We start from the raw sequence: 13,993 nt of genomic DNA, 5'->3' as shown, positions 1-13,993 counted from the left end.
TGGAGATAAAACTATCAAAGCAATTTTTATTTCTTGAGTTTGCTATGAACTTCAGTAACAAACTGAAAAAGGAAGAAACAAGTTTAGGGCTGTATTTTCCACTTTTATGTACTCAGAAAATAAGTAACATGAGATCCAGAAATGTATGGAAAAAGGACCTGGATTTGTTCGTCTGTGCTGATGAATAAGAAATACTGTAACAGAAGCAGTGAATTAAAGCATGCATCATTAAAAAAACCTTAATTTTATTGCAGTTGGTTTTAATATTGTCTGTGATATTTGAGCTACGCTACTTTTTTCTTTCCTTCTCTTTTTCCCTTTTTTTTTTTCCTTAAACTTCATGATATATTTGATACATCTTCTGTTTCTAGTTTATCTAGGGTGCCAGGAATCCTTTTGGTCAGAAAATTACATTTCAAGAATTTATGTTAGAAACTGGAAGAAAGGTATCAACCAGCTGACAATCTATACACCTGAGAGCAAAGAGTGTTAGGAAAGAATGTAACATCTTTTCTGCTTTCAGCTGTGAACTTGGGCCAGCATTAAATTTCTTCTCAGTGCAATAAAAAGAGAGAGGAAGGGATGAATGGAGAGGAGTGAGAATATCTGTTGTCTTCAGTTGCTTCCTCGTCAGCACCCTTGCTTGGAGAAGTTGGTAGAGTTAGAAATGGGGCAGATCATCTGCTTCCTGTAAAAGTGGGATCAGTTTTAACAAACTCACTTTCTCTTCAGAAAGTGCAAAGTGTTTTGCAGTACTTTTTGCCATCCCACCCCCACCTTCATCCTTGCAGTTTAGGTAGTCATTCAGTTGGCATGAGCCACGTTTTCGGGAGGATTACAAAATATACAGTCATTATCACTTGTGGTTTAATATGCATGGGCTTAATGTCAATTGCAGAATCTACAAAGATTATTCTTTTCCCTGTTCAGACATTGGTAATCCTTTGTTTGATCATCACCCTAAGGTTCCTTCTCTTTAGTCTACTCATGTTGCAAGATTGTTATTCTCCTTTCTCAATTCCAATGAAACACAGATTTAATGTTACCTTGCAATACAAGAAATGTGAGATAAGGAGAGCCCTATCCTGCTGCAGTTGTTACAGGGCTTACAAAAGATTATAGGGGCAAAAATACTTATTGAGCTCATGCTACATAGTAAGAATAAATGAGAGTTTACTTGAAGACAGGAAAGCAAGAAAACATGCAGTCGAAGTTGAGAATTCTAAATTTGCAACCTGATTTGATTTATTTCTTCCCTATATCACTTCTGAGACAAATGCTGTCTGCTGCTTGTTTCCATTCGCTGTCTGGCACACTGTTCGCTGTTACACCAGAGCTGTGTGAGATCAGCTCACATCTTCCCTATCAGGGCAGGAGGGAATCAGGAAAAAGCTACTTTCAGAAATCCTGATTTCCTCCCTATCTCTGTTTTTTCGGTGAACTACAAAACTGGAGGATCTGACAGAGCATTGAGATAGGGAATGTGAGACCCAGTTTTGTGTTTCTCAAGGGATAGCTAGTTCTTGTACTAACTTGCAGCTCTGGGAAAAAGAAATGTATCAAGCTAATGTGGTAGAGAAGGTAGGTGTTTTGGGAAGATGATAACTTACACTCTTGGTCAGTGCCCTTGTGTAATTAACTCATCCACCTCTTCACAGTTAATTCAGAGACTACTGGGAGTATAAAGAAATATACAGGCTCAGCAGAGAGGTGTGCTTCCTTTTGTAGGGTTCTCCTGTCTATTCCTCTTCTCCCCCTCTCCCCTCCCGCCCTGAAAAGCACTGTAGTTACAAGCGTGTAGGAACTTGAGCTCATGAAAGAAATGCCTCCTGCTGTGGGCATCAAATAAAGGCATTTAGTGAACATGGACAGACCTCTTCAGACAGGGGCTGTAACATGTTTCCCTTGCTGCTGCAGTATAAAGCCAAGTTCTCCTTATAACTTTGATTATGAAAACCTGGATACTTGAGACGCAAAATCTTCCTTGTTTTCCACTGAGCAAGTTTGTACCACCCACTGCTATTCTGTCTAAATTTAATCAGTTAAGATGTGTGACTTGATATCCTCAGTTTCTTTTATTGTTAGAACAATATCATGGGGATGTTTTTACAGGGTGACTGATTTTGCTTAGTTCTAAGGCATTTTCTGGAGATGTCTCCTTTTTGGCTGTATAATCAAATTGTAATATTAATTTTGGCAATGGTATATAATGATTTTTAATTAGTTTGCTCATGTATTTCATGTTTTTCTGCATATTTTGAAAAGTAAATCAAAAAGTGCAGGAAATATAGTGGCTGCTCTATAACTTTTTTGAAGATTTGTATATCAAGTATTATAAAATTGTTTTAGCTACTTTCTGAGAAGAAATTGGTTCTTTCTTAGAGATGTATGAAAAAAAAATCACCACCATCTCTGTTATTTATGAAACCTCCCTTATGAATTAATTAAGCAGTGTGGATTGTTATTCTCTGATCAGCAGCAGTTTCAATTTTTCTCAGGGAAAGTTGAGTTTGGTTTTCTAGATATTGTTCATTTTTCATTTTGATAATAAAGTTTTACATTGTTATGTTAATAAGATACCTACCACTTGGAAAAAACAGGAGCATTTCTGTGTGAGATGCAAAGGTGATAGAAAAATGTAATTTGATCAGTAGCAGCTTGAGAACTAGCATACTAATATATGGATTTAAATAGCAAATTCTTTAATTTCAACAGTAAAATAGAAATTTGCCCTTCAGAGGCCTTTTACCTCTGAGATAAATAGTACTTACATAATGTGTAACACTCCATCACAAACTTTAATAGTAGTATTGAGACTTGAAGGGTTTTATAAAAAATGGTAGAAATGGCTACATAACTGTCGTATTTAAGCTTGAAATGTATTCAGAAGTCTCTAGTGTAGCATAAAGGTACTAACTTTTAATTTAATTCCCGATTTGGGAATGCTTTAATTTTAGATAGTGAAGTGTTAAGTGATGAACAAAAAACCCCCACACACCATTGTAGCTGCTCTGGTCTCAAGATGCTTAATGTGAATTTGCCTTTAGATAGTTCAAGGCTCCTATGACTAGGCTTCTTAGTAAGAGTCCTGTGAAGATGGTGTTTCCTTTGGCTCAGTATTGCTCATCTCTTTGGCCAGAATGTCTTCTCTTGTATATTTAGGTCTCTATTAGCTTCCTTTTTTATTTCTTTCATATTAGGGATTGGTTTAGCTTAACTATTTCTGATTGCCCGTGTATGTGCTTTGGAAACCTGGAGGGCAAAGTGTTGCTGCTGCCCTGTGCTGGAAACTAGTTCTCAGTCGGTTTCAAATGCAGTTTGAAGTGCTGTGCAGATTAATTGCATCAAGTCTGAGCTAAATAACCTTGACTCTTTTTGGGCACGGGTGGGAGCAGTGGAGTTCAGCAAGTGTTCTGAACCTAAGAGCTTCCTGCCTCTGATGGCATGAGGTGAAGTTAATCATGACAGAGAGGGTTCCCATGTTATAAAGATATAAATGTGATTGCAACTAACTGCTAAACTTTAGGCCAGAAAAACAGACCATCAATTTTAAATTAATTGTTTTCAGAAGAATAATGAAATCTAACCATTATAAACTTTTTTCTGGCCCTTGTATGCTTTTTTTTGTTGGCTCACTTCAATAAATTGGAAAAAAGTAGTTATATTACACTTTTAAAGCAATGCAGCACAGTACAGTGCCACACAAATAACAACATTTGTTTATTCTAGGTTTTTTTTTCCCAATAAATACCAATAATGTTAAGTTGAAAGGTTATTATTGCATATCCTGTTGTTACATTATTGTGATTTATCTTTAATTTCACTGAAGAAAGAGTAAGCAGAAGTGATGAGAGTATAAGAGTTATGTATGATTTTATGTTGATTGGTATGAACTTCTTATTAAGAACCCAATCTTACCTTAATTAAAAATGTATGCGCCCCAGCATTATTAGTAATTTCAACAATATCACTGACTTATAATTTCCCAATTTTTTGTACTCACTATCATGCTCACCTTCGTTTTGTCCTCTTCTTTGCCAATCTTGCTCTTTCACTTCCAGTGATGTATTTTAAGTTTGTAAGTGTTGCCAAATAGTAGGGGGGTTGTACTTACCAGTTTTACTAGAGAACGTGGTTGCCCTTCTGAAAATTAATTTTCTGGGTCTGCTAAGGAGCTCAGTAGAAGGAGAACTGAAATTACTTCTGAAATAATCTTGGCCAATAGCATTAGGAGTACCTTACAATAAAACAAATGCCTTTCAGTGAGCACACTTGAAATTTTATCAAGGAGAAGGAAACCATAGATTTTTTTATCTGCAGAGCACTAAATTTTAGCTTATTGGTCTTGTGAACTCAAAATTTGGAAAGAAGTATTTCTTTAACCGTAATAAATTTAGTAATCTACAAGAGTTTATGAATTACTACAAATTACTGCAAATAATTAGTCAGTAAAAGTAGTGATGCTACATACTAAAACTGTTTTTATTGTTGCTTCTTTTAGTGTCAGTTGTGATAATGACAACTGAAGTTGGTTCAGAGACCGAAGTAAAGAAGGATTCTGAGCAACTGGGACCAGACAAAGCTAAGGACAAGCCTGAGGAAGCATCAGAGACTCCAGGAGATCAAAAGTCCAGGGAAACATCCTCTGGAGAGGCTCAAGATTCTTCTGTCCCAGCACCAACTAGCAAAAGTAGTCCAAGTAGCCAGAAGAAGGAAAAATCTTCACCTGAAAGCAAGGGTATTTCTCGTTTCCTCCCCCCTTGGCTTAAGAAACAAAAGTCATACACCTTGGCAGAGCCCAAAGATGAGCCCAAGAAGAGGGCCACGGGGGAAGAGCAAGTAGTTGAAGAAAGTGAAAGCCAGGCACTAGAGGGGGTGGCTCAGCCAAGAAAGAGCTTGGAAGAAGCAACTGAAAACCGGCAGAATGCTAAAGCAGATGACAAAGAAAAACACTCAGTTAGCAGTGCTGAAATACAGGTACGTGTGGGAAGGCTCATAGGTACTTTGGTGTAATTTCAATGAAATCTGATTAATGAATTATATAATTCATGTAAATCTTTGTTAGGATCATATTGGGGAAAAAAATGACAGCTATTCCAGTTGCTAGGTTCCCGTCCTGCTTTTTGTGAAGTTGCATGTCAGCTCTTAACATTCATATTCTAGGGTGGCGAAGGCACACAGAGAATGCTTTGTATGAGGAGGGGCTGGGACAGTTGACACTGGTCACTGAGGAAGAGAAGGAGGAAGGGGAATCTTATCAGTATGTATTAATACCTGAAAGGATGGAATGCAGAGTAGCCAGACCCTTCTCAGTGGTATGCAGTTAGATGACAAAAGGCAAGGGACCCAAATTAAACCCATGAAATTACATCTCAAAACACAAGAAAATATTTTTTACTCTGATGGTGGTAGGACCTTTCCTTGGCAAGGCACGTGGCCAGGTGATGGTAGTGCAGATGATAGGCCTCCTGGGGTGGTAAAGGGCTGTGTCAGACATTCAAACAGATCAACCAGAGATATTGTGGAGTGTTCCCTGTGAAAATATCCAAAACCCAACTGGATATGGTCCTGGGCAAATTGCCCTCTGTGACCCTAGGGGCATTGGACTAGATCTCAAGAGATCCCTTCCAGCCTCAACCATTCTATGATTCTGTATCACTTGACTTTCATAAACACTGGGGTTTAGTTTAGTATAATTCCTGGAGATTCTTAATAAATTTGTTTCTCTTTGGAAGAAAACCAGTATTAAAAAAAAGCAAACCTCATTTCAAGGGAAGTGAAAAAGAGGCACCTTTTCTGGTTTGAGAGCAAGAATATCTGGTCCCTAAAATAAGACCCTAATGCTTATGCTGGTTATTGTGATTACAGTATGTGCATAACTTTAATGAATGGTTACTGTCTTATTTATTAGTAGCTTATAAAAAGAATGAACAAGTTTAAAATATACTCCTTTCTGAGTTTGTTTAACTGTATTTTATATAGCCTTCCAAAGAAGATGGTAAAGAAACAGAGGAAGTTGCAGAGAAAAAGGAAGAAAGACAAGAAGAAAAAAGGGAGACAAAAGAAGTGCAGACAGCTGAAATTAAAATAGATAGCATTCCTCAGAAGTCTCCAAAGAAAATCAAAACTGTGCAGTGTAAGGTAGTGCTTCTGGATGGCACGGAATACAGCTGTGACCTAGAGGTAAGGCATCAAGTTGTTACTTAAAAAGCATTTTCTGTAGGGAAAAGAAAACTCACTTTCATTGTACTGAGTGTTTAACATTATCACTAGGACTAAGTTAACGTTCCAGCTTAAAATTCCATCTTTAAAACTGTATCAGTTTATTCTTAAAAATTCCCTCTGCAGTACACTAGCTGTTATTTCACAGCTCAAACTTGATTATTTTTCTAAAGCATTAAGGTTTTCCTGAAGGCAGTGGGACATGTGCTAATAAAGTTTCCTTGAGTTCATTAATTTTTTTAAAGTTATCTCAGCTGGAGATAAATTTAAACTTTTTAAACTTTAAAATAAATTTTCTTCAGAAAGAAAAATTCCATTACAGCTATAAAACACATATTTATATTCAAAGTTCTGTTCTAGTTCCACATTTTCACAAAAATTGACTGCAGGGTAGTAACCCTGGAGTAGTTGTTGGTTTGGGATTTTTTTTCCACATAAATCAGGATGTTTAAATCTGAATGGCATCTCTGTTTTAATTAAAGGCTACACAAGTTTTATCTTCCTGAGCTTTTTCCCCATCCTAAAATGAGACTTAAATTAAGTGGTGGCTTACCACAGATCTTAGAATATACCATTTTGTATTTATAACTGCAGTATTTTAAGTCTGTCATGATCCAGTTAAGTCATTTGCCAAGAAACAAGTTTTCTCATTATTTGCAGTAAGAGTTTCCTGTAAGAACAATAGTAAAAGTAATTTAAGAGGGGAAAAAAGTCATGAAGAAACAAGTTGTTTTATATGTTCATTTGAATTATTTATAGGACATGAGCAGTGCTGACTGCAATTTTCTGGATGAATTCGTGTTCTTAAACACATGTAGAGTTTTTTATGCTCTACTACCATATCAAAATACTTAAAGTCTCAGAAAGCTTTATCAACTGATAACTGAAATTTCAGTTTGTGCTTTCTGCAAAACATCCTAGTAGATTTCCGATACTCCTTTTTAGTCTTTGTTCAATATTTAGTGTTTGGGTAAATGTTGGTTTATTTCTGCTTTTACAAAGTTACTGAAATGATACAAGAGTTATTAAAAAGCAAAGAAACAAAATTTTTGCAGTCAAAGTCCAGTTTATCTTGCTTGACTTTCAAGTAAATCAGGTTTTAGTTTTGGGCAATTGTCATGATTTTCACATTCCTGATGCATCTTCCCGTTTACTATGGATTGTAGACCAGCTTCTTTATATTTAAAATGTATATACTTGCTAATGGCAAAGTAAAACTGAAAAACACCTTGTTTTCATTACTGTTATTTGATGGCTTTTGGTAAAACCCTGTCTTTTTCTAACAGCCATTCTAAACCTTCATGGTAATCAGTAATAAAATCTAAGCTAATATACTACTGGGGATTTTTCTGTTTGACTTGCAATCCTATTCCTTTTTTCTTTTAGAACTGCATCAATTTGTATTCACATAAACTAAAAGGAGTGTGAAAGAAAATAAAATATGAAAATCAAACCTCATTAATTTAGTCTCTGTTAAATTTTGCCAGTTGTTCATTCCTACTGTATGTGTCTTTATATAATGCAGTAGCTGGGAACAGGCATAAGAGGAAGGAAAGCCATGATACAGTAGCTTCAGTGTCAGCACACAGATCAAGGCTGATCAGGATTTGCAGCAGTAACTAAATATGGAGCATTTTATATATATATATATGGAGTAGATATAATATTATACAATTAATTAGTCACAGTGGTGACTCATAATATGAGAACTTAATACTTGAGTTCAGCTATTGTGTACCTTAGATTCATTAAAATCTAAATAGAAAATCTTGAATTAATAGTAATGCTTTGTTTTTTAAAAAATAAGTGTTGATGCCTTATTCTTAGAACATAAGCTGTTTCAGTCAGAAAAACTTTACTCTTTCAGCTTAAGTATGTTCTAATTAGTAAATGGTTGATAGCAAAAGCTTGGAGATGTGATTTGGGAACTAATGGAAAAAGGGACGGTTATGGTTACATGTGGAAACCTTTGAGATGGAGAGACAAGTCCCATGGGACTTTATAGAATACACCCACCAGTACTCAGTGAGCTGGCTGATGTTCCTTCAAGGCCAAACTTGACCATATTGGAAATGTCCCAGCAATTAGGGGAACTTCCTGGGATTTTCTTTTTTGGGGGAGGGGAAGCAAATGTCATTCCTATTTTCAAGAAACTTTTTTTAAATGCCATCTTAGGTTCTTAAAATTCATCGTTTTTTGTATGTCCCTTTTAGCCAATATGGTTAGATCTCACTTATTTTTGCTTGTAGGAAAAAGCAGTTGCATAAAATCTCACTGTTTGTCATGGTTGTCCAAGTACCTGTTTTACCCTGTTGTGGGTTATTGGTTTGGGGTTTTTTTTGTTTGTTTCTTTTTTTGGGGTTTTTTTGGGGATTTTTTTTTTGTTTGTTTGGTTTTGGTTTGGTTTTTTAGGCTTTTTTTTTTTTTTTTTAAGATAACTCCCTAAGAAATTGAGATCTCTTAGGCTTGTTCTGCACTTGTACAATTACAAGCCTGCACTTTAAGACTTCATACTGTCTGGAAGGGCAGATGAGTTCAGGTATAATATCCCTAGTATTTCCTATTAACAGATTCTAAAATAGCAGCTCTTTTGTTACTGCTCATTGAATTCCATGATATATGCCAGTTTTTTAGTCTGACACCTCTTTCTTCATTTCCTCCTGTTTTCTTTTAAAAAGCAGCATCTAGATTGAGATGCTAGATGAAGAATTCTGACAGGTTTTTTTTCTTTATTTCCATTCTGTTTTCTGTCCAATCTGTTCATAATTTTTCCTGAGAGAACAGAATATCCACTGACAATAGTCTGTGTGCTTAGGAAGAAATGCCATTTCAGTAGACCAGAAACTGCTCTCTAAACTCCTGTCCACGTGATAGTTAGATTTCTATCCTGCTCATATTCCCTTTTGCTTTGTGAGCTTAATTTAGTTTTAGACATATTTGTGGTTATGTTTCTTCAGCTCCAGTGATTTAAAACATTTCAACATACTTAATTTTTCATAACATGATTTTGAATAGGGAAAGAAGGAAACCTTGTTTCATATAATGTCTTGTACAAAACCCAGTTTTTGCATATACATAACCACTCCCTCCCCCACTTTCCATTCCCCTCCAACACTGAAGCTGATTTTGTTTCTTATTTTGCAAAGTAACATTTGGTACATATTAAATTAGAATAATTTCTCAAAGATGGCTGAAATATGTTTTTATTCAAGCTTAAAAAATTGATATTTCAATTCAGGAAAATATTGGTGAGCTTTTACAGAATATGTAAAACATTTGTATTAGAAAAGAGGAGGCTACAGTTTTTGCTGAAGGTTGGTGTTTAATGACAGTTCGTCTGGAATTAGCTTTTTTAAAAATGTATCATCTCTGAGACTTAGACTAGGCAGCAAAAGCTCTGTAGAGATTTTTCTGAACCAAGCTCTCCATGCTCCACTAAACATTTCTAGAAATTTAATGTTTACCAAGTGGCAAGTGGATATCCTAACTTGCTGTAAATCGAGTTCAGATATATTCTGAAACATTTCAGTTCCATAGTATGAAGCTGAGACAGAGGGATTCGTTTAAGGGAATTGGTGAAGTCCTGTAATTGTAATGTGGCTGAAGCAAATTTGTGTCTGTTGACATTCTTGTTTTCTGTCCTGGCTACCACAGATTGGGTTTTGTAATAATAATCTTTATATTCTGAAAGATCTTCTTCTCTTGGTATGGCAAGATCCCCTGTAAGCAAGAGGTTAATGCTGCATTATTGTCATCTGAAAAAGACACAGGGTTTTTTTTGGTTTTTTTTTTTTTTTTTGGTACTCTGGAATCTTCAGATGGGAGTTTTTCGAGCAAATATATGCAAGAAATGGAATATATATGTACTGTTTAAAAAAAAAATTACAAACCAGCAAAAATTTCTATCCAGTTTAGTGCTTAATTATAGCACTAAAAATTTGCATTAGGTGCATTTTGTTCTAACTTGAACTAGATCAGTTTATTTTGAATGAATTAGGTACATGTGCAAACTTAGCATCTATTATGTTAATAAAAAAGGGATTTACTACAATTTAAAGTCTAGTTAATATGAAATTGCTGCAATTTCTGCCTAATGAGACATTTCTGTACTGAGTTAAAGCACCTTTTGGAAAAAACAAGTATATGTGACATACATGTTGCATTGAGAAATATATCAGAGTGAACAAAAACTGGTTTCTGTGACAAAATATTCTGAAAGGAATTCCTGTGGTGAGTGGTACAGAATAGAAACAGGTGGGAGATGCTCAGTTGGGAAGAATATAGCTTTAATATGTTGAAATAGTATACTTATATATGAAATTGTGGGGAAAAAAGAAAAGTTCACTCCTGGTGAATTAGCATGTTTTTAATGGGATATTAAAACATCTTTTCAAATTACTGTAATTTGATGCTGTTCTTCCATATTGTTATTAAATATTGCTGTAGGAGTACAGGTACCTTTGAACCTTTCTTTGTTTCTTTGCCACTTGGGTTTTACGTATTGGTAATTTAAGTTCTTTTTTGCAGCCACCTAGTATTATTTGACAGTGGAGTTATTTCTTCTGGCTTGTTTTTGCATGTCTTTCCCATTGCCCCAGGCATGCCTGACATGGTTGATCTTTAGATTTCAGTATAAAGAAAATCTCAGATGTTTGTCTTTTTTGATGTTACTTTGTAAATTGATTTATCATCTCTGAGTGTCATCTATTCGTTTCCCTGAGAACTCTTTATTTTGCCTTAGTAGATCTTCTGAGTGATGTGAACTTGACAGTTTGAACTTAAAGTGAATAATTCTTTATCTGTGGAACTGTTTGAACAGATACTTCAGTTTCTTTTGTGATTATTTCTTTTTATTTCTCACCTGTCTTTGTACTTTCATTACTTTTGAAGATGCAAATTTGAAGGACCTGGTTTGTAATGTTTCTGGAGTATAGCTTCTCCAAATATCCTTGTCTGAATGTCAGTGTAGATGCAACACCTGAGGTAATCCACTGTTGCCTAGAGAAGTCCACGACTTGAGAGCTAAACCTTGTTCATCAGTTCTTTGTAATTTGAAATTCTCACTGTAGTGTTTTGTGGTTTTCTGTCTTTCCCAGAAATGAACTGCATTCAGTTCACCAATGCAGAGATGCTGATTTTAATCTTTCACGGTTGATAGAATGTGGTCTGTAAATAATTACTCTGCATCTTGGCTACTTGCTCTGGGGAATTAAAATTTGAGTGGGAGTAGTGTTACGAACATTTATACCAGCCACTCTTCAAACTTGCTTTATATTGTTATTTTGGAACCTGTAAAGTTTTATAAGGCAGCAAAATATCCTCCATTACAACGTTATATTAAATTCCTTTAACTCTTTAACTTTAGTATTTTAGTTCCTGAAGTCCATTGGTTCCATATTAATATAATAGATTGATTTTCTCTGCTCTGTTGCTTTAAAGGAATCTTCTGAAATAAATCGCAAAATAATATTGCACGCAAGTACTTTACTAAACAACAGGAGTTACATGTACACAAATGTGCATTCATAGAGCGTGAGCAATTAATTTAATTATTTTAAGCTTAAAACTATTGTAACTCTCAAAGATAACACCTACTTAGCCTCAGAATCTTCGGAGTAATATGTGAATACCTGGAGAGATGGAAAGAGGAAGAAGCTATTGTTGAATAGTTCTGGAAGAGCATGACTTAAAACAACTTTCACAGGCTGTGAATTGTTAAAAAACTTGCAGTTTTCTTTCATTACTTTAAAGAGAGTTAAAGGAATAACAGCCTGTAAGTTTATCACAGACAGTTCTCAAGGTACTGAGGATGAAAGTTAATGAGTGGTATTTGCCAAAGACTGTGACTGAGCATTTGTGTTTGCTTGAAATGACAAAACCATATTAAAGTATAAAATGACCTTTGTTCATGATTCAATAATGTAATATTTGAGATGTAATGGCAGCTGAGTTTTAATAGCTTGAATGTGCAGACTATTGGCATATTTAAGACTTAATTTTTAGGAGCAATTTTAATTTTTTTAACACAGTGCAAATGATGTAATTTTGACCTACTCATTTCCTGATAATTGATCCCTGTGGGAGGTATAAATTACTAATATGTTACTGTGAACTATGTGTATCTCTTGCTTTTGTGGAGGAAATAAACTTGCTTTTTTTCGTCTCACTCTGTGGTTTTGTAGAGAGTTGTGAAGAAATGCTGTCACTGAATTTGGGATCTGCAGTAAAGACTAGTTTAGATTTTCTGTTTGAAATATAAACTGTGTTTTAATAGAGAATAACACAGTTCAAAGAAACAAAAAGAAGTGCTAAGTGCATAGTGATTGCTAGTTAGAAGCAAATGAAGATGCTATTGGGTTTGTTTACTGCATTCAGTCAGTGGTCTAATTAAACATTTATGACAAAAGGCATTTAAAGGATGCCAGCACTGACCGTATTTTATGCACGTATGAACAAGTGAAATATATCAGAGTTGACACAGACTCTATGGTTACTTACAGTTTGCTAATACAAAGTAAAAATATGTTTGCTCAATGTACAATTAAGATCAGTCTTTAACCCTGAATTAAGAAAACTCTGAATGAAGCTGATATGGAACAGATGTTTAATTGTAGCTGAGTTTTGATTTGCAAATCTTTTTCTGACTGCTCAGATGTCTAGTCTAGGTTTATTCAAGCACTAAGTGGTCTGTTTAAAGTATGACATCTTTTATTTAGAAAAAGGAAAATAGGGATGATGTTAAATTTGACACATTCTTAAAATAGTTGTCTAGGTTCAACAGACACCATTGAAAGTAGTGTTTATGAGTGAAGTCATCTCAGTCCCTGGGGATTTTTGCCTTCCTCTGCACCATTGAGCATGGCTCCTTGCCAAGGGCTCCTGTGGGCCATTCTGCCTGTGTTCTCTGCTGCTGCTTTTGTGCCTCCAAGGCACCACTCGTGCCCTTCCTCTCTGCCTTTCTTTGCCACTCCAACTTTGTAGCAGGAGTGAACTCCTGTATTCCCTTGGTTTGGTTTTCCCCAGGGTTCTTGTTTGTACAAGGCACTCTGCTTTGCTGCAGCATCAGCAGCTGGCACTTTTCAGCTCTCCCTGCATGAAATACAAGTGCAGGCCAGTCATGAGAGCACTTTTCATGCATCACTGGCCAAGAAGCACAGCAAAGCAAAGCAATTTTTTGCAGCCAAAAAACATGCTTGTCAATGATATGCATCATACTTTTGAAAACAACCCAGGCTGTTGCACATCTCCTCCTCTTTTGTGTGTGACCAGTACCAATCTTTATTTTTCAAGTCTCAGGCAACAGGGACTGCCTGGTTCATATTCCGGCTTCTCCTTTCTGTGGTCTTGCCTTTGCTAGACTGCAAAGGATGTTTTGATTTTTTAAACAAAACTGAGGAATGCTTTAGCCTGGGTCTGGCTACAGAATTGCATTGTGTTAATGCCTGTAAGCATTGGCTCTTAAACTGATTCAGAAAAATAAAATTAATTTGAATCTTTTTTCCTCCTGTAAATATGTGTCTTTGAAAATGTTTTTGGAGCTGAAAAATCCTGGCATTTCAGGCAAATACCAGTCTCATAGTTAGTCAGCTTCTGGGTACTGCTCCTGTGCTTGCCTGTAGACTCTGATGGGGTACTGTTGTTCTCAGATGTAATAAAATGTTTTATTACATTTCTCTTTATCTACATTTCTCGCCAAGGGAAATGGCTCAATCATTTCTAAAAATCAGTACAAGAAGAAAAAAAATCTCTTGGGAAATAATAGGTATTGAAC

At 35.6% G+C, this 13,993-nt stretch overlaps 1 protein-coding gene across 9 annotated transcripts in view; it reads left to right on the top strand.

Moving 5' to 3' along the window:
- The window catches only part of EPB41L2 (erythrocyte membrane protein band 4.1 like 2), a 105,211-nt gene that overhangs the window by 42,996 nt on the left and 48,222 nt on the right, over positions 1-13,993 (top strand). For all 9 annotated transcript variants that reach the window (XM_041423974.1, XM_041423982.1, XM_041423977.1 and 6 more), the window contains exons 3-4: positions 4,502-4,977; positions 5,983-6,183. In XM_041423974.1, coding sequence (XP_041279908.1) covers positions 4,516-4,977; positions 5,983-6,183 — 663 coding nt within the window. In that variant the 5' untranslated portion in view covers positions 4,502-4,515. The remainder of the gene's footprint in view (positions 1-4,501; positions 4,978-5,982; positions 6,184-13,993) is intronic.

This window comes from Onychostruthus taczanowskii, unplaced genomic scaffold (genome assembly GCF_017590055.1).
Source record: "Onychostruthus taczanowskii isolate IOZ18803 unplaced genomic scaffold, ASM1759005v1 scaffold8, whole genome shotgun sequence".
NCBI classification, from domain to species: Eukaryota; Metazoa; Chordata; class Aves; order Passeriformes; family Passeridae; genus Onychostruthus; species Onychostruthus taczanowskii.
The sequence above is the reverse complement of the archived record's forward strand: the minus strand, read 5'-3'. Positions and strand labels throughout refer to the sequence as shown.